The sequence below is a fragment of the Trichoderma reesei genome (genome assembly GCF_000167675.1).
Source record: "Trichoderma reesei QM6a unplaced genomic scaffold TRIREscaffold_10, whole genome shotgun sequence".
NCBI classification, from domain to species: domain Eukaryota; kingdom Fungi; phylum Ascomycota; class Sordariomycetes; order Hypocreales; family Hypocreaceae; genus Trichoderma; species Trichoderma reesei.
The window spans coordinates 797,736-821,633 of NW_006711157.1; the positions used below are offsets into that span (position 1 = coordinate 797,736).

The following is a 23,898-nucleotide window of genomic DNA, read 5'->3' on the forward strand; positions in this document are numbered from 1 at the left end:
TGAAGACAGGTACCGCTTTTTCTTTTGAAGTCGCTTCGATATTTGATCATTTAACAAGCCTCTCTTGTATCAAGAATGGCAATGGTATTAATCACTTGAAATATGTGCCCTGGACGCTGTTGAGAGTATCAAGAGCCTCTCTACGGAGACATGTCGAATATGCCCCTCAGCTCCAAGCTTACCTGCCCGCCATCTTGCTCGATATCCATCGCACAAACTTGCCCACAAACAACATGCACCAAAACAAATAATACCGCCAGCCAGTGCTATGCGCCGTCTTGATGACTCGTCTCGACCGCTTCAGGCTCTGAGCCGCTCTCGGCACGCTGACGCTATCATATGAGTTGACGGCTTCCTCCAGGCTTCGGTGCTTGCACAGCTGCTTCGCCAGTTCCCATCCATCCGCCAGTGCCAGATTGGCCCCAATCCCTGCAAATGGGCTGAGCGCGTGGTTGCTGTCGCCAATAAAGATGGCGGGTACAGCCTGGATCTCGCTGTGACGAAACGGCGTCTTGTCTCGCGAGTTCAAGAGCAGCACTGTCCTGGGATCTGTTCGCTTGACAATGCTGGCAAAGGGCTCGGCAATGTGCGACGCCAGCTCAAGACTCTCGTCAATCACAGCCTGGGCTTGGTCGAGCGAGCCACGATCCAGACTGGGCACCTTGTCCTCCCTCTGGCCAACAGTCCACAGGATTCTATGCTTGTCGATGGGAGAAACAAAGGCAGACACGCCGGTGCGGGAGACGACAAAGCCCCAGTCCTCACTCAGCTGCGGCGGCAAAGACTCTTCAAACATCGCCACTCCTCCTCTGAGAACTGCGCCGTTGTAGCACAGGGTATCGTCTGGGCGAAGGCTTTGTCGAAGCTTGCTGCTTGCCCCATCAGCAGCTATGAGGATGTCGCAGTCCTGTTCGCTCACGGCGCCATCTGCGCTCATCACTTGGACCCTTAGACGAGCATCAGAGAGTTTCGTTGCAGAAACGCATTGTGACTCCCAGTGGACGACACATTGATCGCTGAGATGGATCGAGTTGTGGAGGACTTGGCGGACATCTTCTCGAGCAATCCGGACGCTGGATGATGGGATCCCGGGGGTGGGCTTCCTCCTGAAAGCAACCTGCTCCGTCCACTTGGGGTCCCATATCTTGAAAGCCCCAGCACCATCAAGTCCTGAGGCAGCTTGTCCCAGGATTTTGTCAAGCAGTCCGAGCTTCTTCAACGCGACGAGGCCCCCGGTGTTGTCATATCCCGTTAGAGATAGATTGTACGTCTCTCTCTGGGCAGCGAATTCTTGCGCATCACGCTCGTATATGATGATGTTTGGCGGCCCGAGCTTCGGATCCCATAGTTTCTGAAGGCCGACAACAAAAGCAGAGCCTGCTAGGCCTGCCCCCGCGACAACGATTGTCTTGTTCTCAAGAAACTGGCCAGGGAAGTCTTTGCCGTCGCCATTGGCCATTGTGCGAGGTGAATCTTTGAAGTTGTAGAGACCATCCTTGAGGAAAACGAGGGATATTGGGGGCTCAGGCATCTATAAGGGTGTGCAGGCACCATCACGAACCGAGACATGTCTCGGACATCTCACTGCTGATGTTCCTTAACCTTGTATCACAGCCCTACGTAATGTGGACGCCACAACACAGAGCCATGTTGAACACAGACCAGCATGAGGCTTAACATGTCACCGAATCAGATCATTCTGCTGCAAGCCGGTCTGAGCCGCCCTTGTATCCGATTGGGCGATCTCATCTGCCTACACGAATTACCCTTCTCAGCAGGGACTTGTCAGACTTCGAGACAAGAGATAATGCCTGTTGAGGCTCTTGAACACAATGGACTGCCAAGGATTCAGCGAGTGAGTGCTGAGATGGCAGACTCTCATGTGTTGTTGTTAGCTCGTCTCGGTTGTCGCTGGTTTCCGCATGCGGTAATTCGTAAGAGTAGAGTCGAGTTTCCTTCCCCCTTGGGTGATGCATGTCCGAGGTCAAACGTGCATCTGACTTGAAAAGCTTCTCCGTCGTCTTTCAAGAATACGAACAAGAGCAATAATCATGTTTTGCCTATCGAAATCTTGCGATTGTCATTTCCCATAAGTAGGTAGGTACATGTATGTAATTGAAACCGTCTAGGTAATTTGCCCAGCGCGCAGCCGGCTACAAGTACCTAGTATTGGCATATGATTGCGGGCAGTTTCATGATTGATTGATGAATAAATGGCTTCTCCAGCCATCAAGAACAGAACATTCTTTTCGAGTAAAAATCAAGTCAAGATCAAGACGTATCCATCCTTTTAGAAGGCTCGTGTCCCTCACGTCATTTCAAACTTGATCTTATAGAAACATCTTGACGGCCAAATTCACACCCGTCTTCATGTGCAACAAGACCCAAAATGGACACCCGCACCCCGCCATCGCACAGGGTCTCTGCCCCTCCAACTCTTTTTCAACCAGCCTCGAATGATATGAAATTTCTTCCTCGCCATTCGTCGACTATCCAACTCCCATCCTTCAAGCGCAAGCATTCAGTCTTTTTCTCCTGGCCAAAGAGTGGAAGAAGCGACCATGGCCGAACTCTCTTCAGCCCCCGTGCTGTCCACGCCAGACGACCACCTCTTCGAAGCCGCCGCGCAAGCCGAGACCAAATCAACCCTCTCCCACGATGCGCTCCGAACCACATACGAGATCCCGCGCACGGCGGCCGAGATCCGACAAGGCGGCTGGACGAGAGTCGCGCTCCAGTTCCCAGACCACATGCTCGTCGACGCCCCGAGAGTAGTCGAAGAGCTGAGGCAGGAACTGGAAACCACGAGCGCGGGCGACAGCACAGACGAGACCCCCAAGAGGAGCTGGAGGATATGCATCCTGGCGGACACGAGCTACAGCGCCTGCTGCGTCGATGAGATTGCGGCCGAGCACGCGAATGCGGACGTCGTGGTGCACTATGGGCGGACATGTCTGAGCCCGACGAGCCGATTGCCCGTCATTTACGTGTACACGTCGCAAGAGCTGGATCACGAGGCCGTCGTTGCGCAGTTCACAAAGGAGTTTGGCGACAAGGACACAAAGGTCGTCATCATGGCAGACCTGACATACCAAAACCACGTGGAGCCGATATCAAACGCCCTCAGAGAACAAGGATACAGCAAGATCGTCGCGACAGAAGTCATCAGAGATCCCGCGGGCGTAATACCAAACAGGAGAATAGCGGGCGACCCCATAGACGAAGAGCTGCTCAAGTCGCATTCCCTGTTCCACATCTCCGACCCTCCCGCCTCTCTCCTCCTCGCCCTCCAGTCCCGCTTCGCCTCTCTACACGTCCTCTCCGTACCGTCACCTTCATCTCCCACCCTCGACAACCCGACGTTCCGAACAGCGGGGCTCTTGCGCCGGCGCTTCGCTCGCGTTCTCACCCTCGCCTCGGCGGGTGTCGTTGGCATTCTCGTCAACACGCTCTCGGTATCCAACTACCTCTCGTCGATCGACTTGCTGCGGAAGAAGATTGCGGAGGCTGGTAAGAAGAGCTACACGGTCGTTGTAGGCAAGCTGAACCCGGCCAAGCTGGCCAATTTCGCCGAGATTGAGGGCTGGGTCGTCGTCGGGTGCTGGGAAAGCGGGCTGATTGAGGAGGATGCCGGCTACTGGCGCCCCGTCATCACGCCCTTTGAGATGGAGGTGGCCTTGATGGGCGAGGAAGTAAGAGTATGGGGCGGGGAATGGTGGGGAGGCATCGAGAAGCTGAAGCTGGAAGACGGAGTTCCGAAGAAGGAGGAGGAGGAGGAGGAGGCCAACAAAGACACGCAGGAGAGAAATGCGACAGCAGAAGATGGTGCCGAGGAGGATGTAGACGAAGACGAGTCCCTGCCGCCAGTGTTCGACCTAAGGACGGGCAAGCTCGTCAGCCACAGCAGGCCCATGCAGCTTGCAACCAGAAGCGCATCCCAGACGCAAAAGGTCAACGGCGAAGACGGGCCGCGGACATCCGATGCGCTGGTCAAGAGGGCAGCGGGTGAACTGGCGACCATCAACGGCGTGGCCAGCCCCGGCGCGGAGTATCTCCGATCTCAGAGGACATGGCAGGGACTCGGCAGCGACTTCAACGAAGAGGCCAGCACGGCGATAGAGGAGGGGCGGAGTGGCATTGCGAGAGGGTACCATGTGGGTGAGGAGAGGGCAAGGCACTGATGCTGTTGTTTGAATACCCGGCTTGACGGCAGCTGTGTGGAAAATTGCATTATGATCATTGGCAGCGAGATACCATCATGGGCTTCCACTGGCTGGCCCCCCCGTTGTATACCTTAGGTACAAAGCGTAAATACAGAGCTCATGAATAACCGCCCCTTCATACCAGCTTGGTGGTAAACTACCAATCAAGCTGCCCACCGTATATCGTCAACATTTAGCCATATAGAAAGCCATAAATCCTTGAAAGCAATCATGCCTCTCTTTCAATCATAAGTCATCAGTTACCGCGCCTGACTTGCCCTGCTCCAAACCCATGAATGTCAATCGTTACACACAGACATTTGTTGTCTAATCCCCCCCTTTTTTTCCTCCGTCAGGCCGGCGCTTCTTCCACCACTGGAGCCGCTTCACCCCTTGAGCCCAAAAGCCTCATCATACGTGATACCCGCGGTCATACCCCGAATGGTGGCTCCTCGACCCGGAATGGCTCCGGCGATGACTGTGCCTGCCGCCATGACTATGCGAGCTCCTCCTCACCTCGCGCACGACATACTTGTCCCTGTGATGATGATGCACATCGCTATCGCCATGCGCAAACGCCGCCAGCGCCGTCACCGCAAAAAACACGGTGTTCATAATGGCAAACGCCCACGACGCCTTGAGCATGGCGCACGGCTTGTCCACCGACCACCTGAACCCGGGAATGCCCACATCGTGAATCCTGTAGTACCAGACCTCCCGCGACGACGACGGGTCCGAGCAGTCGGTCCACTGGATGGCGCGCAGGAAATAAATGCCCGCGATGAGCGCGCCGAGGAAGCACAGGTCGACGAAGCTGACGAAGAGGGCGTTGTGCGACGAGCGGCTGTAGGCGACGAGCGTGAAGAGGCACCACGCGAGGGCCAGGACGGTGACGATGAAGAGGACGAGGATGGCGTCGGGGGTGAGGACGTTTGCGTCGTTGAACTTGGCGACGAACCAGCTGAGCATGCCCACGGGGGGGATCTGGATACCAAAAGAGAGAGAGAGAGAGAAAATGTCAGTGATGATGGGATTTTGTTAAGGGATGTAAGGGCCGAGTGAGGCTTACCAGCGTGACGATCTGGCAGAGCCGAGTGCAGATGAAGACGAGTGCGAACAACATGCTGGGCAGTATGTATGTCGCAGAAGCGACGGACGGCGATTGCGACGACGTGCAATGAGCGAGATTGGATCGGATATACAGCTGAGCTTTTTGTTCAATTAAAGAGCGTCGAAGGAGCACGACAGCCCTTTTGCACCGCTGCAACAAAGGCGACAGATGACGAAAGGGAAAAGAAGAAGCAGAAGAAGAAGAAAGCGAAATTTCGAAAAAGATGCGGTGATGCGCCCTCTACGCCGCTTTTTAATGTACGTCGGCCGTGCTTTGGGCCCGTTGCCTTGCTTTTTCAGCTGGTTTAATACGAGCCTATCGGTGCGTAGGTTACGTCTTGTGCACAGGGCCAGGGGGACTTTTTGTTTTCTCCCGTCCCCCCTTGTTCAGAGCTATTACCTAGCTCAGTATATGAGGTGGTTGGGAAGCTTGCTTTTGGGCAACCAGATTCTGAATACCAGGTTGGGTGTGTGGGAGATCTACCTAAGAAGGATTGAAGATGCCTCAACAAGATACTAGACACGGCTCTCTTGGAGAGGGATTTTTCTAGGAATCTGGACACGATTATTGGCGATTTGAAGCTGGAAAAAGATGACTATTTCGCGGCTAGAAACAAGTAGAAGAGATGGATGGCTACACGAATGCACAAGGTATTACCTACCTAAGTATGTACATGCATCTGGATCGAAGCTTCGTCGACAAAAAGACAAAGAAAGAAAGAAACTCAACTGAGCACTTTCATCTGATGGCTGTGTGGAGCCCGCAATCGTGGCTGGACCCGACCCAACTGGCCAGAAGCTGCACCGCTGCCAGGGGAAAAAGACACGGACGGAAACGTGGGATTCCAAAAGTGGCTGGCAATCACACCGCAGGAGAAAAGCCATGCGATGCGACCAACTCCAGCCACTCGATAAGCGGAGGCTGATATTACTAGTAATGACAGCGGGGGGAAAGGCTTACTGCATAGAAGGGTACCTGAAGTGCGGGAAAGGCGTCGCTGTTGGTACTGTAGTGGATTGGACGCCTTTGTTGCGGGAGCGGTATGTGATGCTGTGCGTCTTTGATGAAGCTCATAAAAGTTGCATTCCCTTCAGGCTTGCGCTTTTCATTTTCCAGTAATTTTTACGAATACTTCAGCGTTAATACCTAGCTACTGCATTAATTGCAAAATGACATTCATGTGTTTAAAGCACACCGCCTACATCAGCTCATTCTTCGACCATCTTGGGCAGCATTCGTAAGGTATCTACCTGTACTTTGTACCTTACTTGACCACGCCTCTGCCACGTGTTTGGCTGTCGACGCCAGTCACCTCACACGAGCCCCAGCCCTCCAGATGTATCAAATACCTATACCCACACCTGGAAAGCATCGAGACGCATTTGTCACTGCTATGGCGCAGCGCTTTGTCGTCGTAATTGTACGCGAATTCCTTTGTCCATGGCCTCAACCGAGTCCCCATTGCTCCACTTCGGGATCGAGAGACATTGTGGGGTCGGCACTCAGGCCTCGAAGCGGCATCTGCACGGACGTTTATTGACTGTGTTTGTAATGCAGTAGCAAAGTAGGTAGATGACAGCAGGGAGAGCAAGATGCAAATGGTGGCTTGACTGTAGTAGCCACTGTCACAGAGGGATAAAACACAATGTGGCACCATAGTAGAAGAAGAAGTTTTATTCCATACTGTTGTCATTAGACTCCGAAATTCTCAAAAAGCACCGACGTCTTATGATAAGCGTTTTAAGAAGACAAAAAAGAAACCGCACAAGGTGTAATAGGGTATCATCGTTCCAATCCAAAGTCTCAACGTGTCGTCGCATCGCATCACATCACTTCAAGCTCGTTCCTGCACAACCCACCCTTCCTCCTCAGCTCCTCTTTCTCATCTTGTCTAATCTCCCGTTCCCAGATCAAACGTTCGAGGGCGTAGTCTTGTCAGCCCGCGCGTGGCCCCTCAGGGTGGTCAAGCCCTCAAGAACCGTCAGTCCCAAGAAGCCCGCCCAGATGAAGAAGCCGAAAGCGACAGCGGCCTGCGAGCACTGGCAGAAAGTGATGCCGTGGCACTCTGGCACGCCGATGAAGGCGGCCATGGCAATCGAGCCCGAGAACCAGAAGATGGTCGTAATGACGAGCAGGACAAACGCAACGAGGGCATGGTAGAAGCGAGCCGCGTAGAGAGGCGTAAGGGCTAGCCAGGCGAGAATCAAGAAGCTCCAGACAGAGTTGAAGAGCATAAACGCAAAGGAAGCAGGCGACGAGAAGCCATAGCCAGAGGTGGCATCAACAACTACGAGGAGGCGTGTTAGTCTAGGTATGCAAGGAGAGAGTGGTTGATATGCGCAGTGTACTTACGGTAACCTGTGAGGCCAAGCTCAATAATAACCAGGATCGCCAGGACGATGTGAATGATAGTAATCATTCCGAGAGCCATGTTGGGCAGAGTGTTGTCGGCAAACAGCCTCTTCTTGGCTTTTAGGTAGAATGTGTTTCTTGTCTTGTGAATTGCTAATAGCTGATACAAGAATCACCGTCGCGAAGAGCTGGATTATTCGCGGAAAGTCGATTCTCAGCTGCGGGAGGAGAGAGAAGAGCTCTATTAATACTCGAAGCTGAAAAGCTACCAACAGCTCTCGATAAGCGGGTGGCGTCGAATTGGATGCTTATGGCTGCGGACCAGGCAACTAGTCACTGTGAGGGTGTGTCGGCTAAGATGGCGTGTGGTGACGGTCCAGTCAGTGAAGAGCCCTTTTGGTGGTGGAAGGGGTCGGTTTCGGGCTAATTGGGCGTGAATGCGTTGAAACTGCCTTGCGAGCGGTTGAGTGGTGTTTCGTCTGCTGGTGGTTGGAGGCGGATGAGGATGCGTGAGAGGTCAGATATATGCAGCGGCGGTGGAGGAAGATGAAGAGTTTGAGAATGAAGAGAAAAACAGAGGCAAAGAAAAGTTTAAGACACGAGAGGGTTTTGGCTTCTATTTAACAAGCTCAACTGGTGATTCACGCACAGCAACCGCTGCCGACAAAGCAAGTATTACTATTACAGCCAAGTACTGTAGACCAGACACAACCCTCCTCAGCAGGAAGCGCGCATGATGTCATGCGATGTGGCTTGTCGCTACGTCACAAACAGGGCAGCATTAGCGGGAGACCCAGCAAGAACCAACGGATCACGACTGCTTAAGCGCCAGCTCCCGTGTTTCACGATGCCGCGCTCAAGTACCCCGCAGGTATCGAGTTAAGTATTGTCAAGCTCTCCCAGTCTTCAGCTCCACCAGCAGCTAGCAGCAAAAGCTGGCAGATGATCAAACAGTACAGCTTGAGACTGCGCACTGATGATGAAAGCAGACAAGGCCGCGAACCGAGTCGCCTTGCTGCTGCCGCGATCAGGGCAGCTTCTTCTCGGCAGTGGGGGGAGAAGATGGCATGATGCCTCTATTTACACGCCGAGCCTTGATTGGGTGACAAGTGGCTGGGCTATGCAGCCTACGTGCCGATGACGGCGCGGAGTGGCTGAAGTTAGCCTTTATCCAACAAAGATGGGAGAGGTTGATGAGAACCTCCAACAGAAGCGAATCTTTACAGAGAAGTGAGCTTGGCCTGTCGGGGGCTGAATGGCTGTACGTATGTTGTACGTGTAACAGAACTCTGACGGTTGATTACCCTGTTGCTGCTATTTTGAGGATTGACAAGGCTCTCCGCGCTTCACATCCCTCTCGTCGAATCAAAGACTTGCCTATTCTCGTTGATTGGCTAGTCTGATATCAAATTTGGCACATCTGCTTGCTGCTGATTTTTGCATTGACAAGGGCCAGCGTATTCGGACCTGCTGAGATGTCATAGGCCAGGGGATATTAACAGCCACACAGGCACAAGCCACAAAACGAACAAGACTGCTCAGCTGCCATGGAAGGAGCGCACCGTCTTACACCCACTTGCCCTCGCTTTGCTGCCCACGAACGAGTTAGTGCCAGAAGCTTCTCGACATCGTCTTTTCCCACAGAATCGCAACACAACCAGCAAAAAGGGAACAAAAACAAAGACAAAACAAGACAATCTTCTCGAGATGCATGCGAAAATGCAAAAATAAAAGAAACTCGATCCAGCCAGGGCTCGAACCTGGAACCTCTGCCACCGGAAAGCAACGCGCTACCATTGCGCCACTAGACCGTTTGATTGCATTTGATGATTTTGCCGCGATGCAAATCGACTCATGAAGATACGGTACTGACAATGTTCAAACAGATCCATTTGCGGAGCTTGAAGCGCTTGTCAGGTGTAAGTCATCATCTTGGTGAGCAACCCTCGATTGTAGATGTGCTCCTCGTCACAGCCAAGGTGTCGTCGCTCCAGCCGAGTAACGAGACACACCAATGGGAGACATGGCATCTTATACGCTCATGAAAGGACTGGCCATTAATCTTCATTATTCTGCAGTATACAAAGCAACTCAACTCGGAGAATCAACATATCCCCGAATCCGTCAGCCCGCAACTCATCAAGCAGATGAACAGCAGATACCTCTGCTGCGCTGGTTCGGATTAAATGCATCCTGGCTTCTCCTACCCCGATCATGGATATTCTGCCCGCCGATACCCAGTCAATGGGGGTCATCTTATGGGCGGCCGACCCCGGCCGCCTACGGGCTTCGACAAGTCCGCCCAAACTCCGCGACTGGGGCTCCGGGGCCAAGTCCGAGCATCACGGCGGCCATCCTTTGGCTTGACCGTCATGCTCTGAACCATACATTGTACATCTCTTTCTGAGAAACTTCGGCTCTTGTGCTTTTGAGTTCAGCTTCCCGGGGATACTGCGCATCGTCGGTTATCGGGTAAGGGAGTTATGGCTCCAACTCAGCAGTCCCCTGAGAGCAGCGAAGCCCCCACACCTCCGCGGGCGGACAACGTTTGTCTATCTTGCCGCCGCAAGAAGAAGAAATGCGACAAGTCGCTGCCCGGATGCCTGCAATGTAAGAGGTAAGTGATTGGGGAGCTTTCAACCTCTTTTATTGGGTTTCTTGGTAGTGCCCTGGCTCACAGCGCCAGACTGCATCTCCAGTGTATATACGAAGATGCCGAGAGCGTGCCGGTGATAGAAGAGTTCCGCCAGCTGAGGAAGAGACTCAAGCTGTTTGAGGAAATGCTCGTTCCTGGCACTTCCAAGGTGTCCAATCTAAGTACTCGTCCAGCTGTGGCACCTCCCGACACGGCAAGTGAACGAAGCGTGACTGGTTGTGAAGCGGATCTCATTTCTCGACTCGAGGCTCTTGCCTCTAAGCTGAATGTGGGCGAAGAGGTTCATCAACTGCTTCAGTCGCACCCGGGAGAGATTTACGGGGCGTCGCAGATTTACTTTGACAATATCCACAAATGGATGCCCATCATGTCACAAAAGCTCTTCTATCGAAGGTTGACCGAGTTTAGCAAAACCAAGCGTCCGGACTTTGCCCTCCTCTTGCTGAGCATTGTCCTATGTATCCACTGCCCTGCGAGTGGCACAACGCAAGAGCCACTGTACAGGGCAGTCCGTTCGACATTCTGGAGCTTGAACGCAACTATAGATGCATCACTCGAAATGGTCCAGTCGGGGGTCATACTCTCCTGCTACGAGTACGGGTGCGGCATGTACAGAGAATGCTACAAGACCGTTGGTGTGTGCGTGCGGATTGGCCAGTTGATGGGCTTGCAGGACGAGAAGCCACCATCAGAAGAGCTTCAGTATTACAGCGACGAGTGGATACGAGTGGCGGAGAGATGCAATCTCTGGTGGGCATTGGTCATCCGTGACAGGTTCGGACATTCTCCTCTGCAAGTCTGGCGGCTGGTAATACTAACAAAGTGCCCGCAGGTCAACCTTGCTGCATGATACAACCTTGGCTACGCCGTTTGCAAGTGGCCGTGATGCAATGCCGGAGCACCTTCCCTTTGAGGCTTTCGACGTTGATCCCCCGTTTTCTCGTCTTGGTGACGGTGTCGTTACCCGTGATACGGCGCCGGGCATCTTTGGCTACCAAGCAAAGGCGTGGCGGTTGTTCGACAAGACCGTGGCATTTCGCCGGCGTCTGGCAGAGGGTGAGGCACCAGAGCTCCTGGGACAAGATCGTATGCAGATAGATACGCAACTTCAGAGCCTGATGCGAGCCCTCGTCGATCTGTCTGGCGGGGCCACCTGTGGATATTGCGAACCATCTGCTACTGTGCTCGTGTAAGTGCCTCATGGCCATAAGTTCTATCACCGGGGGCTGGCAAAACTAAACCTGTTTCTTTGCAGCTCTCTTCTCTTATTGCATAAATTCCACCCGTCTATCCCGGTGAATACTGCGAGCGAAGACGGACTCGAAGGCGTTCCGCCACATTGTTTCGTCGCATCGTCAATGGCCGTCAAGACAATTGTCCGCATGGTTGTTGACATTGCACACACAATCAACAACCACTACCGAAAGATTAACATTGTCTCGTTCCCTCCAACGTACTGCCATGTCATCTACCGGGCCACGATGGAGCTGATATCTCTTCGCAACGCCATGGACGAGGAGGAATGGAGCGGTGCCCTGGAAACGCTGCGAGAGGCCACCTGGAACTATGGCAGAAGATGGCAGGCTGCAGGCAAGTCTTGGTGTACCCTGTAACATGAGACCAAGAGTGACTTGCTAACATGATGGAACTTGCTCTTGACAGCCAAGTATCTGCAGACTGTGGACAGCGTCCTTCTGGACGTCTTGCCGAGTTCACCGTCTACTTTTAATCATTTCCAGCCTATCGAGAATGATCCTTGCGTAGTCGCGTTACTGGCTAGATAATCAGTCTGAATTTCGTTGAACTTTGTAACTGTAGATGAATCAATTTGACAAGGGGGAAAGTTCAGAGAACTATAACACGGGGGTTGATACAGTACAAGACATGTCACACCAACTTGACCAAGGCAACAGAAACCCAATGCCAGGCATACGCAACTCTTTGACGAGCAATCTCCTCAATCAGTGTAACACTCGATCCTGTCTTCCGTATAACTCGTAGCCCCGTCTTCTCCGCCAAACAGCCCCCCGGCCCGGACTTATGAGTCCACAAGCCAGGGCCGTCGATTCCAAACCTGGTGAAAGGGGCGGCCGCTGTCGGCCGCGGTTTGCTGGAGCAAGGGGGGCGGGGCCTCAACGACGACACTCCGCATGGAACGAGGTGACGAAGGGATTCAAAATGGCTGAACGCGGTCATGATGGAGTTTATTGATTATTGAGCAGTACTCGATGGTTGTCAGGAGTCAACGTCCCGTGGGGGTGCCTATCCAGTCGAGCCTCTGTCTATATAAGTCCTCATAGTCTTCCTCCAACCCAGACAACCAAACACACATCTCAACCCATACGGGCCACAAACCACCACCATACAACCTCCCTTACCCTCAACATCAACCAAAATGGTCACCGTCGCCATCGCGGGAGGAGGCTCCGCCCTCGCCTCCAACATCATCGCCGCCATCCTCGCCACGAAGAAACACACCCTCGTCATCCTCACCCGCTCCCCGCGCCCCGACCTCGAAGCCCAAGGCGCCATCGTCAAGCCCGTGGACTACGCCTCCCACGCACAGCTCGTCCAAGCCCTACAGGGCGTCGACACCGTCTACAGCTGCATCTGGGCGTACGGCCCCGCGATCCAGACGGTGCAGCTCGCGCTCCTGGACGCCGCCAAGGAGGCCCAGGTGCGGCGCTTCGTGCCCTCGGAGTGGTCCGTCCCCGCGTACGACGCCGTGGCGTACTACAAGCCCAAGGAGGCCGTGTGGGAGGCCGTCAAGAAGTCTGGGCTGGAGCACACGCGCTTCATCACGGGCATCTGGATGAATGTCTGGGGTGTCGGGGCGCCGCGCGACGAGGAGGGTGCGCGGGCGGGATACGCCGGCCCGGCGTTTCTCGCGGACATCAAGGCTGGCAGCATCACCATCCCCGGGGACGGTACGGGCAAGATCAGCACGACGCACATGGTGGACGTCGGCAGGTATGCTGCCGCGGCATTGGACTTTGACAAGTGGGAGCCGGACAGCGTGGTTGTCGGGGATGAGTTTACGGTCAATGAGCTCGCGGACAAGATTGAGCGGGTGACGGGCAGGACGCTGACGCGGGATTACATCTCGCTGGAGGCCATCAATGCGGTTCTTGCGGGGGGGCCGGATCCGGGGACGCAGATGATTCATGAGTTTTTCAAGTCCATTGCTGAGGGGGGTCATGCGCTGACGCCGAATGTGAATCAGAGGGTGCCGGAGGTTGAGCCCATCAAGGTGGAGGAGTTTTTGAAGAAGCATTGGGCTCCGTGAGGGCTGGATGTACTCTAGCCATCGCATTAATTAGATCGTAGCTTTGCTTTATACATTAAATGCTTGTTGTGAGCTGCAAGAAGGGTACTTTTTATTTGATCTACAGTGAAGAAAAAAACTCAGGGGTAACAAAATTTCTATCCAACTGTCCGCCTGACTATGTCAATAATACTCCAAGGCCATTACCTCCCCAACCACCAACGAATCATTATCCAACCCCCAACTTACACGGTCAAGCAAGACTTAAAGACCTGCGCATCCTTTTGAAACACAGCCTTCTGATTCGGCCTATCCCCCGCCCCCCCAAAGCCCGCAAAGCCATCAAGCTCAACACCAACATCCAACTCGAGCGACACCTCAGCCGTGTTGTTCCCGCAAGCCAACATGCCCATGGTGCTCGCCGAGCCCTCAAACTTGGCGCTCAGCACAGGCGCCTGCAGGGCGAGCCCCCCGACGACGCCCTTGCCCAGGAAGCTGGCGACGAGCTCCAGCGACACCACGGGGCCGACCTTTGCAGCAACAGACACGGACCCCGTGACGCCGAGCTTGGTCGTCTGAACATTAGGCTGTATATCTGCCGTCTGGCCGAGCGTGAAGCCCGAGCCGTCCGGCAGGCTCGCCGACACGCCCAGCGAGGCCGTGGCCGACGCGCTGACGGCCGAGACGGAGGCGTCGGCGGCAATGTTGAGCTGCGGGCCAAAGTCGACCAGGTCCGCGATGGAGAAGCCGGCCAGCGGCACCGTCGCAATGGGCACGCTGAAGGACAGCGGATCCGTGAGGGTGCCCGACGCCGTCAGGCTGACGTCCATGTCGGCGCCGAAGCTGTTGTGCGTGCGCACCGACGCGGAGAAGCCGCTGCTCAGCGACAGGGTAATGTCCGCGTCGGCGGTGCCGTGCGTCTTGCAGCTGTCGCAGTTGAGCGCGACGCTGATGCCGTCGACGTCCGTGTTGAAGATGGGGCCCGAGAAGTCGTGCCCGATGTCAATCGTCACGTCCTTGCTCACTCCCCTCCTCTTAACTGCCTGAGCATCGCTGCCAGTGGCATCCACGGGGACGCCCGCGATCCGGATGCTCGCGTCCTCGACAAAGTCCTTCCACTTGGTCAGCGACGCGGCCATGAGCGCCGTCTGGGCCACGGCGTCGTAGCTGATGGACTCGACGGAAAAGGGCTGCCGGCCCTTTGTGCCCGCGCAGGCCTGGCCCTCGGCGACGTAGATCATGGTGTTGGCCGCGTCGGCGTTGACCCATTTCCATGCCTCCTGCGCGGCCTGCAGCGACTCGGCGCTGCCGAACTTGATGGTGATGTCCTCGGTGGCGCAGTCGACGGACTCGACGACGTCTTGCATGTTGATGGCCGTCAGCAGGCGGAAGCCGCTCGCGGCCTGGAGCGTCATGTTGGCGACGATGCCTGTATGAAGATTGTTTAGAAAGATCTCAGGCTCATGAGGGTGATGTGGGAGATGTAAAAAGGGGAGGGGGAGGGGGATATCACGTACCTTGGTCTTGGTGCGACCAGATGTAGCTCTCCTCCGTCTTCAGAGACAGATTCGAGCCATCGTTGTCCGCAGGCGTATCAGGCGTCAAGAGAAACTTGTTTGCCACCGCGGGAGCCACGACATCGACTCGCTTTGCAAGAACCGGGCTTGCAGAGGCGTAGTTGGCGAGGGCCAGCAAAAGCCCAGCCGAAGCAGCACTCTTGACAAACATGATGAAGCTTGTATGCAACAGGCAGATGATATACTATCAACGAGTGAACAAAACAAACAAACAGCTGCTCCAGGCGAACTGCAAACGAGTGTATAAAACTTTCAAAAGAAGAGAGCGAAAGACTAAGAGTTTTGCTGCGGGCGAGTGAGCGAAGGAGTGCTTGCTTGGACGAGTCCTTAACCATGACCAGCGAGGCCATCGTTCAGACTAATATACATCATCTCCAGCCCCGAGAGCGACATGCCATCCATGTCCTCCCCCCTCCCTCCCAACTCAAAGTGACCCCATCCCCAAAACGACTTGACAGTTTCAATGGAGAAACGCCGAGGAGCAAGGGCAATGTCACCAGCATCACACCCTTCACTAAGCGTCTCCCACACTGCTACCATCACGGCTTGCTTGCTGCTGCTAGTACTAGTACTCCATGCCACTTATCATAAAGGAGGAAAGAAAAGAAGAATAGAGAAAAGAGAATGCCTTGAGAGCTCTCGGCTCCTCTGTCAGCATCCCTGACTGAAACACCACCTGCCTTGTCCGGAGCCGTCCATCCGAAACCCAGCGCGCAGACAAAGGGGCAACACCCCCAAACCCTCGAACCCTAACCCCCCCCGGTCTTGTCGCTTTCACAACAACACAGGTCATGAATCCGTAGTAGCATCGTCCCGTACTCTGGACTGAATCGTGTGGTTCCATGTTATCCCTTCACAACTGAGTAGTAATTCATCTGCCTCCTTCGATTCAAAGACTGCCCACACAACGACCCCTGTCAGCGCACAGTCAGTCAGTCTGCTCCCGGGCATCGCCGTCATACAAATACTACTACAAAGACTATCGCACTTACAAACAACAACAACAAAAAGCCTCCGCACTAGCGTTTCGCCATCTGGACATTTTTGTTTCCTCTCGTCTAAGCTTAAACAGTCAGGTTGCAGATTCTCAGGCCATCGTCTCTGTCTTTCTCAGAAGGCGCATCGGCATTGCGCGCATTGATTACTAGGTAGGTATCTTGAGCCCATGCCAACAAGTGGGGTGTTAAGAAAGCAGATGCTGGGACTTGAGCTTCAACTGGCTCTTCGGGCAAGGCGAGCCGGACGATCATTGAGGCTATACATGGATATCCACACACACACATATACTGCATGCATGTCAACTCTGAGGTTAATAATACCTTCTTCATTCATCATATCTGCTCCATCTCCTTCGTTATTGTCCGTCTAGTATATCCTTGCTATTCTGCTGCCTCAAAGATAGCCTTCATTCACCTTACAGAGCCCCCCTGGCATTATCCGCAAAAAGTTGCACTCTACACACAGACATGCCAAAACGGGACCGCACGATTCGAATGACGCACTCCAACAAACAGCTCTTGTAACCAACAAAACACACACAAAAGAAAAATGTGTACAAAACCGGCCAAGACACGATTCTACAGAGTGTACAAAACGCCGCACAAACAACCCCGTCACTAATTAACCCCCCACCCCTTCTCAGCCCAAAAATGATGCCATGTGGGAAAATATGAAGCAAAACAAACCCCCCCTGTCCCTGCTCTAGGCTGACTTGCATGTGCCTGAATGGTCTCACATATTATTATTAGTATTATTTTCTCTTCTTCTTCTTGCCCGGTTTGTATGCCGGCTGTCGGCCCCGCTGGGGCATTAGATGCTAGTAATCATCCGGCGCCGAGGCATTCCGGGATGAAGCATTTGGCAAAGGACGTATGATTGATTCAATTGTATCATGGCGCAGTCTTGTTCTTCGAGATAGTAACCAGGGTCAGGATAAGGCTTGATTGGGTGCTGACAACAAGCGTGCAAGTCTTCTCGCGCGTGTAAGTTGCTGTAAACGTTCAAACACTGGCTTCGACAGGAAAATACAACGTTTGGACAGCCCATGATATTCAAGAATAAAGGACGAGGCTCAATCGAGACGGTATTATTCTCAAGATAATTATCTGAACTGGAAAAAAAAATGGAAAACATCAAGCTTGTGCAGGGCGAGTCCGTCCTGACTCGACTGGTCACCGACAACAGAGGTGATTTGCACTATTACTACCACCAAGCAGGAAGGTGGTAAGGCTGAAGGACATTCATCAGCAATCATCTCTGCATGATGAGCGACTTCATCACCTTTGCGTCGACTGGGAAAAGATAACGAGCCTCTCCACGCGAGCACAGATGCGGAGCTTTGATGGAGCGTCAAAACCATGGAACTGCCGATTCTAGAAAGTCTGTACCTTGGGAACTGCACATGGGACTTTGGTATTCATAGATATTCCGGACAAAGCCTTGACCATCTAATTTGGGTAGAGGCAGTCATGACATCTTTCCTGAAATATTTGCTTGGCTTCATCCCTTCCCCTGAGCCTCTAAGCTCCACTACATCGAACGGAATACGCACCTTGATGAGCTTATCGGAACAGCGTCTCATAATCACATCAATCGATCCTTTAGACGCAGAATAATAGTACTTTTTCTAACACAATCATCGACACAGGGTTATAGTGTATGCAGACAGCGATTCCAACTTTTTCTTCTTTTCTTTATCACCCCATTCAGCTGCTCTCGGCCTTGAGATCCTCCTCCACCTGGCTCTTGACAACCTCGCGCACCTTTTCCCATGAGTTGTCCACAAGCGTCACCCGCCTCTCCTGCGTCAGCAGAGCCTTGAACTCATCGGGCAGAACCTGCTCCTCAAAGTTGAACCCGGGCTCCTCGCCCAGCGCCTGCGTGACGACGCCCGAGAACTTGGCCGGGTGCGCCGTCGACAGCGAGATGTGGTGCGTCTGCGGTCCCGCGCGGGCAATCGACCTCTCCGAAGCCGTCACGCCGACCGCCGAGTGCGGATCCAGGACGTATTTGGTTGACTTGTACCACTTCTTGATCGTCTCCACCGTCTCCGCGTCGCTCACGCGCTCGCTCTCGAATGCTTTCCGGCCGTTTTCCAGAATCTCGTCGTGCACCGGTCCGAAGCCGCCCGTCGTCTTCAAGGCCTTGTACCAGGCGCTGACCTCTTGTCCGGCCTGCTTCCTGTTGAACTCTTCATCCATGCCAACAGTTGCGGCAAAGTCTGAGCGCGCAGTTAGCTTCTGTCAACAAACTCGGACAAACACAGAGGGAGAGAGAGACTTACCTCTCGCCAGGAACCACATGAGTCTCTCAAAGTTGCTGGAAACCAAAATGTCCATGGCCGGGCTCATCGTTTCCTTGCAGTTCTCGGCCTTGGAGCCGTTCTCGTCCTGGGCGGAGCTCTTCTCATACCGGCCCGTCATCCAGAATCGGTGCAAGATGTCGTTCCTGGGCCGAGAAATTAGTACATCGCATCGTCTCTCATTCAAGTTGCCGTCACCCAAACACTGGGCGGCTATGACTTATAAAGTCCAGACAACCGTAAAGACTCACTCATTCGTCGCCACTGTGAAACTGTGTCAGGAACGATGCCAGATAATGGTAGCACGGCAAAGAAAAAAGCTTACCGACTAGCTTGGCCACGGGGAGACCCATCTGCTTGGCAAAATAGCCCGCCAGGATGTTGCCAAAGTTGCCCGTGGGCGTCACGAATCGGACCTTGTCGCCGACTTGGAAAGAAGACGACTTCTTGGCGAGAGAGAAGTAGGAGTGAAAGTAGTAGACGATCTGGGCGAGGATTCGTGAAAAGTTGATCGAGTTGACGGCACCCAGCTGCAGCGTCTCGTTGGCGTCGGGATCGCTAAACAGCGCCTTGACAATGTCCTGTTGCAGTGGTCAGTCGCCAGTCCAGAGGCAGATGCATGCTTGGACCTACTTGGCAGTCGTCAAAGGTTCCCCCGATGGCCAGGTTGTGGACATTGGCATCCTGGCAGGTCGTCATCTGCGCCTCCTGGATGGGGCTGATGCGGCCCTTGGGGTGCAGGATGAAGACGGAGACATCCTGTTTGCCCTTCAAGCCGTAGATGGCAGCAGATCCCGTCTGCAGTTGTTAGTCTTCGATGTCGTCAAGCGGGTTGCATTCGAGGGAGCAAGCCTACATCACCACTTGTTGCGCCCACGACCGTCAAATGATGCCTGTCTGTTGGCTGGTCAGCGTCTCGGGCTCCGTGTCAAATTCGATGAGAATCCCCTTTGAGATGATGGCCTACCCTTTCCTTGCTTGCCCTGATTCTTTCGCACGAGAAAGTACTCAAAGAGGTTTCCCAGAAACTGCAGAGCGCCTGGTGACATGTCAGCTCAATGATGTCACCGCACGCCGAGCGCAAAACCCACAGTCTTTGAAGGAATAGCTCGGGCCGTGAAACAGTTCGAGCAGGTATAAGTTGTCTTTCAGGTGAACGAGAGGCGCGACCTCTTCGGAGCGGAACGTCGAGTAGCTGCGGTCGATGATGGCCTTGAGATCGTCGGCAGGGATCTCGGACCGCGAAATGTAGAGGCTGAGGATCTCGAAGGCGAGCTCGGCGTACGAGAGGTCTTTCCAGTTGCGCTGCCGTCGGTGTTAGCCATTGACTCGCGCGGACAGGATGAATCGAATCGCAGCCATGAGCGCGACGCAGGAGAAGATGCATTGATGCGTCCGTACCCAGTTCTCTGCGGCGGGAATCTGATGCGGCAGGAAGAGACCCCCGTCGGCGGCGAGGCCCTTGAGGACAACGGTTTCGAACGAGAGCTGGAGAGCCGGTCAGCAGAGAGCGCCGCAGAAGCTGTTCGGGGCCAACAAACATCGTAGTCGCCGCCCCTGGTAGACAGGTAGACTTGCGACTCGGTGTGAGTCTTTTCGGGAGCGCCGTTGGCCATGTTGTCGTCGATGCAGCGAGTGCAGTTGCTTGTTGTCGTGCTCTGTCTTTGACTCTTTGTCTTGAACTCTTGCAGTTGCCCCTCCGATCTTTGGTGGGCTGGTCTTGGTGTCAGCCGCCGGAGGATCAATCGGCCGGCCGAAACCGGAATGCACTGAATTGGCAGTCAGAAGCTGTTGATTGTTGCGCTATAAACGCCCAAAACTTGGAAATCCCCTAAATCTTTAATGAAGCGTGAGTAACAGTAACATGAGCTGGGTATACAGAGGATAAGGTAAGGCATCAATTGAAGAGACGACTCATCATTGCTGCTCCTGGTTACCTATTCAGCTGGAGTGCAGCATTGCCGACTCTCGACAACGGCCTTCATTCTCCGTCATATACTCGATGCGTCATTCCATGTCAGTGTTCTCCTCGAGCCCATACATCTGCCAAACATGACTCAATTCTGCTGAAATCGCACTCGCCACCGCAAACCCGCCTCCAATCCTCCCTATCAGCTTCATGACGCAATCCCGCTGCCACTGCGTCCTGGACCTGGCACCTGCAATTCTCAAGGGAAACAAGAACAGCAGCGGCGAGAGGTCGGTTTGATCGAGAGCGATGTCAGAGAGCCTCAGAATGGTGTTTGTGTGAGTTTGAATGGTTTGCTGATCCAATGTCGGCGGTAAGAGGCCCATTCGATGCCAGTGAATCATTTCGTAGTCGAATATCCCGGACAGGTAGATGCTGATGGCGGCAAAGAATATTCTCGAGAGCAGCATGCTCGCATCTTCACTATCCAGCCAAGGGGTCTGTATTTTGGAATTGCCTTGCGCATATGCCACATGCCAGCTATCGAGGGCCTCTCGAAGAGTGAGAGCGTCCGAGCAGATGGACTGGGCTTCCACGACTGAATCCTCATCTGGGCAGCTCTCGTGCCCATCAATGAATGCTGCCGTTCTATACACAAGGAAGCACATGGTCAGTGTCACAAAGTCATATGCCACGAGATAGTTCGCATAGTCACCGAACTCGTAAGTTGGACACCATGACCATAATGTCGAGTTACTTCAAATAAGCCAAGGAACAGTGTTGTCCACAGCACCGTGTCATGCCGGCCATCGTCCCCCATCTTCGTTATCATGCCATTGATCGTATCACGCAGCCCTATGATGGAATTCGAGTAACACTCGAGCGCAGTCGCCAAGCATTCCGTTTGATGTGGTGTATCCGGCGCATCGAGCTTGACAGCCTGTATCGCACCAAGGGACAACATGGCATCCATGAGATACGAGCACGAGTGCAGCCCCGAAAGCTGCTTGACTTGCCCTACCAGTGAATTCTTCTTCCCGGTGAAGTTGTTCCGCCTAGCAAAAACGTCAAAGTAGTAAAGAAACGACAGCTTGTCATCTGTAAGCCGTGACAGAGGAGGAACAGCGGCTCTCCGATCCGTTGAGGTTCGTTTCTGCCTTGTTGGCTTGGAGGAGCTGAATGTGGCGGGAGTCATTTGCTCGCCTCGTTCCATCAAGATGATTTGTGAACTGCCTCTCAGAGCGGATGTGAATGCGCAGGCAACCTGCCGGCGCTGGCAATTCGTGCAGGGCAGTTTGCCAGAACACTGGCATCGCGTCCGTTAGCATACCTGTAGGTACACGCCGCAACGAGCTATAGCCAGATACATCTATGGATGTAGGTAGTTGTGGCATTCAGAATGACCTGTGCAAACTCATCTCACCTTGAGATGGCTGGTGGAACATGCTTGACAGCGGGACCGCTTCTTGCGTCCGTCAAAGGGCCCAATCAACATGCTACCAGAGGATGAATATGACTTGAGCGTATAGAGGAGCTAAGATTTGTTGCTATTTTGCTGATGATATGACGACTTGATAATGAACGCTGCGTGGTTAATAAGAGGTAGGAAGCAAGCTGTGTTGGCTGTGTGGCTGCCTTTAGAGAAGTGTAAGGTATGTAGTTTGACAAGGAGCAGGCTACTAATTGGCTTGGTGCGATGAGAAGCGATTAGAATTGGAATGAAATATGATAGTAAAGCGGTTTTCTCGATGGAAAGTTCTGTTTATGACATCCGGTTGTTTGTCCCAGACAGGGGAATCAGGCACTCGGATGCGGGCGTGTAAACGAACGATGGAATCAATCATTCAGCCCCCCCCTAAAAGCCCCCTACTCCTTTAGGTGCCTACTACTAGTAAGTTTGCACGCAGTAGCACCACATTACCTTACACCTTACCTGCCTAACCAACCCCTACAAAGGAGACATTGCGACTTGGAAACACCAAAGCAGCGCGTTCAAGATACATGGATCGCCGACCTTGACAAAGATTATACGTCTACAAAATGCCTCTCCAGCCACCGCCGACCGACAAGCGCTTCGCATCAGCCGAAGAAGCCTTCAAAGCCCTCCAAGCCCACGCGCGAGACCAAGGCTACGCCGTAGTGAAGACGCGGCCATCAGACTACAAGGACGGCAAGCCGCGTCGCTACGACATCGCGTGCGTATGCGGAAACGGCAAATACAAGTCCGGGGCTGCTGGACTTCGCAAATCGGGCACGAAGCGCACCGGATGCCCCTTCAAGATGAAGATTGTCCGGCGAAAGGACGCAGACGACCTCTGGGTGCCCGGGATCCTCTGTGGCAGCCACAATCACGATGCCAACTCAGCAATCAATTTTCCAGAGCACCGCCGCGGCGCCCTGACTGTCGAACAAACAAACGTCCTCAGAGCCCTTTTGGGACATTCGAAGCTCACAATCAAGACGATTGGCGAGATTATCAAGCTTCAGTTTCCCGACATTCTTCTTACAGAAAAGGACATTTCAAATCTACGCCAGGCCTTTAATCGGATGAGCAATGCCTCTAGTTCTAGGACTGTAGATGGCCCCAATCAATAGGAATTTCTGTGCATTACAATCACCAGGGAGTCAATGTTGGCCCATCGTTACCAGCTGATGTCATTACGATGCTTGCCCCTCAAGTCATCCTTCACTTCAAGGCAGAAGCTTCAGAGATAAGCCCGCAGAGGACGATGCCTTATGTATGTATATACATGCATGTAGACTGCAGGTGAATTGATGAGAGAAAAGACTGCCAGTCTATGAGCCAGCTTATCGCAACATCACACGTTAATCAAGTCGGTGCACGGAAATGATTCGTTGATCGAGTGCAGGTGCGTCTGCAGCCAAAAGCGAGCCTATGAGCCAGCCACCCTGCTGCAAGACTCTGCAGTTGGACTCTACCTACATACACAGCTACAGAATCTGTACTCCGAATGGGGCTATGATCAAATAAACATCTACATCCTCATGTGGAGATGTTGAGGTATTGAGTGTTGTGCTCCTAGAAGCTCATTTCTTTGGAGCATTTGAACTCTTGCAAAAAACCACCTGAAGATGTAGTAGGTAGTAGGTAGAACAGAGGGCGTCATCGCTAGAGAAATCATTCATACAGCGTTCCAAGCTTGTCTGTGCACACGCACACAAAAGGCAGAAAATCACACCTTGCGCTACCCCACCTTTGCCGAGCGGGCATCACGTGGCTGCCTCTGATCAATGCCTTTGCTCTCTCGTTTGGTAAACAAGGAAAAAGCGAACACGGAATCGCGTCGCTCTCACCACTCACTCACTCACTCACTTTATCAGCTCAGTCAGTTCATCAAGTCGTCAGTCTCTGCACATTTTAGAAGTGGTCTGCTGTCGTGCTGTTCATCTGTCTGGTCTGTCCGTCTGTCTGCCCGTTCGTCCGTCTGTCCGTCCAGCTCTCTGCTTGTCCATCTTCGCCTCCTTCTTCTGTCGCCATATCAAACGCTGCAACTATTCGTCTGT

General features: G+C 53.5%; 8 protein-coding genes across 8 annotated transcripts; 3 read left to right on the forward strand and 5 right to left on the reverse strand.

The window, feature by feature from the left end:
* Positions 1-178: 178 nt before the first annotated feature.
* On the reverse strand, positions 179-1,459 carry TRIREDRAFT_62463 (uncharacterized protein; the record flags this gene model as incomplete). Its single annotated transcript, XM_006965784.1, has 1 exon — positions 179-1,459. The coding sequence occupies one exon, from the start codon at positions 1,457-1,459 to the stop codon at positions 179-181; it is 1,281 nt and encodes a 426-aa protein (XP_006965846.1).
* A 1,102-nt stretch (positions 1,460-2,561) lies between these two features.
* TRIREDRAFT_62769 (uncharacterized protein) lies at positions 2,562-4,181 on the forward strand (the record flags this gene model as incomplete). The annotated part of the gene is made up of 1 exon (XM_006965633.1): positions 2,562-4,181. The coding sequence occupies one exon, from the start codon at positions 2,562-2,564 to the stop codon at positions 4,179-4,181; it is 1,620 nt and encodes a 539-aa protein (XP_006965695.1).
* A 432-nt stretch (positions 4,182-4,613) lies between these two features.
* Positions 4,614-5,325, reverse strand: TRIREDRAFT_62658 (uncharacterized protein; the record flags this gene model as incomplete). Its single annotated transcript, XM_006965785.1, has 2 exons — positions 4,614-5,186; positions 5,272-5,325. 2 exons carry the CDS (start codon positions 5,323-5,325, stop codon positions 4,614-4,616), a joined length of 627 nt encoding a protein of 208 aa, XP_006965847.1.
* A 1,698-nt stretch (positions 5,326-7,023) lies between these two features.
* On the reverse strand, positions 7,024-8,066 carry TRIREDRAFT_122095 (uncharacterized protein). Its single transcript, XM_006965786.1, has 2 exons — positions 7,666-8,066; positions 7,024-7,600 (listed from the first exon to the last, which is right to left on the reverse strand). The coding sequence occupies exons 1-2, from the start codon at positions 7,742-7,744 to the stop codon at positions 7,224-7,226; spliced, it is 456 nt and encodes a 151-aa protein (XP_006965848.1). The 5' UTR covers positions 7,745-8,066; the 3' UTR covers positions 7,024-7,223.
* A 4,650-nt stretch (positions 8,067-12,716) lies between these two features.
* TRIREDRAFT_107896 (uncharacterized protein) lies at positions 12,717-13,607 on the forward strand (the record flags this gene model as incomplete). The annotated part of the gene is made up of 1 exon (XM_006965634.1): positions 12,717-13,607. One exon carries the CDS (start codon positions 12,717-12,719, stop codon positions 13,605-13,607), a length of 891 nt encoding a protein of 296 aa, XP_006965696.1.
* A 224-nt stretch (positions 13,608-13,831) lies between these two features.
* On the reverse strand, positions 13,832-15,314 carry TRIREDRAFT_122096 (uncharacterized protein; the record flags this gene model as incomplete). The annotated part of the gene is made up of 2 exons (XM_006965787.1): positions 13,832-15,015; positions 15,104-15,314. 2 exons carry the CDS (start codon positions 15,312-15,314, stop codon positions 13,832-13,834), a joined length of 1,395 nt encoding a protein of 464 aa, XP_006965849.1.
* Positions 15,315-17,800: 2,486 nt separating this feature from the next.
* Positions 17,801-20,080, reverse strand: TRIREDRAFT_78409 (uncharacterized protein; the record flags this gene model as incomplete). The annotated part of the gene is made up of 10 exons (XM_006965788.1): positions 17,801-18,383; positions 18,447-18,610; positions 18,716-18,728; positions 18,790-19,045; positions 19,098-19,262; positions 19,321-19,361; positions 19,432-19,503; positions 19,556-19,769; positions 19,866-19,952; positions 20,006-20,080. The coding sequence occupies 10 exons, from the start codon at positions 20,078-20,080 to the stop codon at positions 17,869-17,871; spliced, it is 1,602 nt and encodes a 533-aa protein (XP_006965850.1). The 3' UTR covers positions 17,801-17,868.
* Positions 20,081-22,413: 2,333 nt separating this feature from the next.
* TRIREDRAFT_107900 (uncharacterized protein) lies at positions 22,414-23,394 on the forward strand (the record flags this gene model as incomplete). Its single annotated transcript, XM_006965635.1, has 3 exons — positions 22,414-22,947; positions 22,995-23,111; positions 23,326-23,394. 3 exons carry the CDS (start codon positions 22,414-22,416, stop codon positions 23,392-23,394), a joined length of 720 nt encoding a protein of 239 aa, XP_006965697.1.
* Between the last annotated feature and the right edge of the window lie 504 nt (positions 23,395-23,898).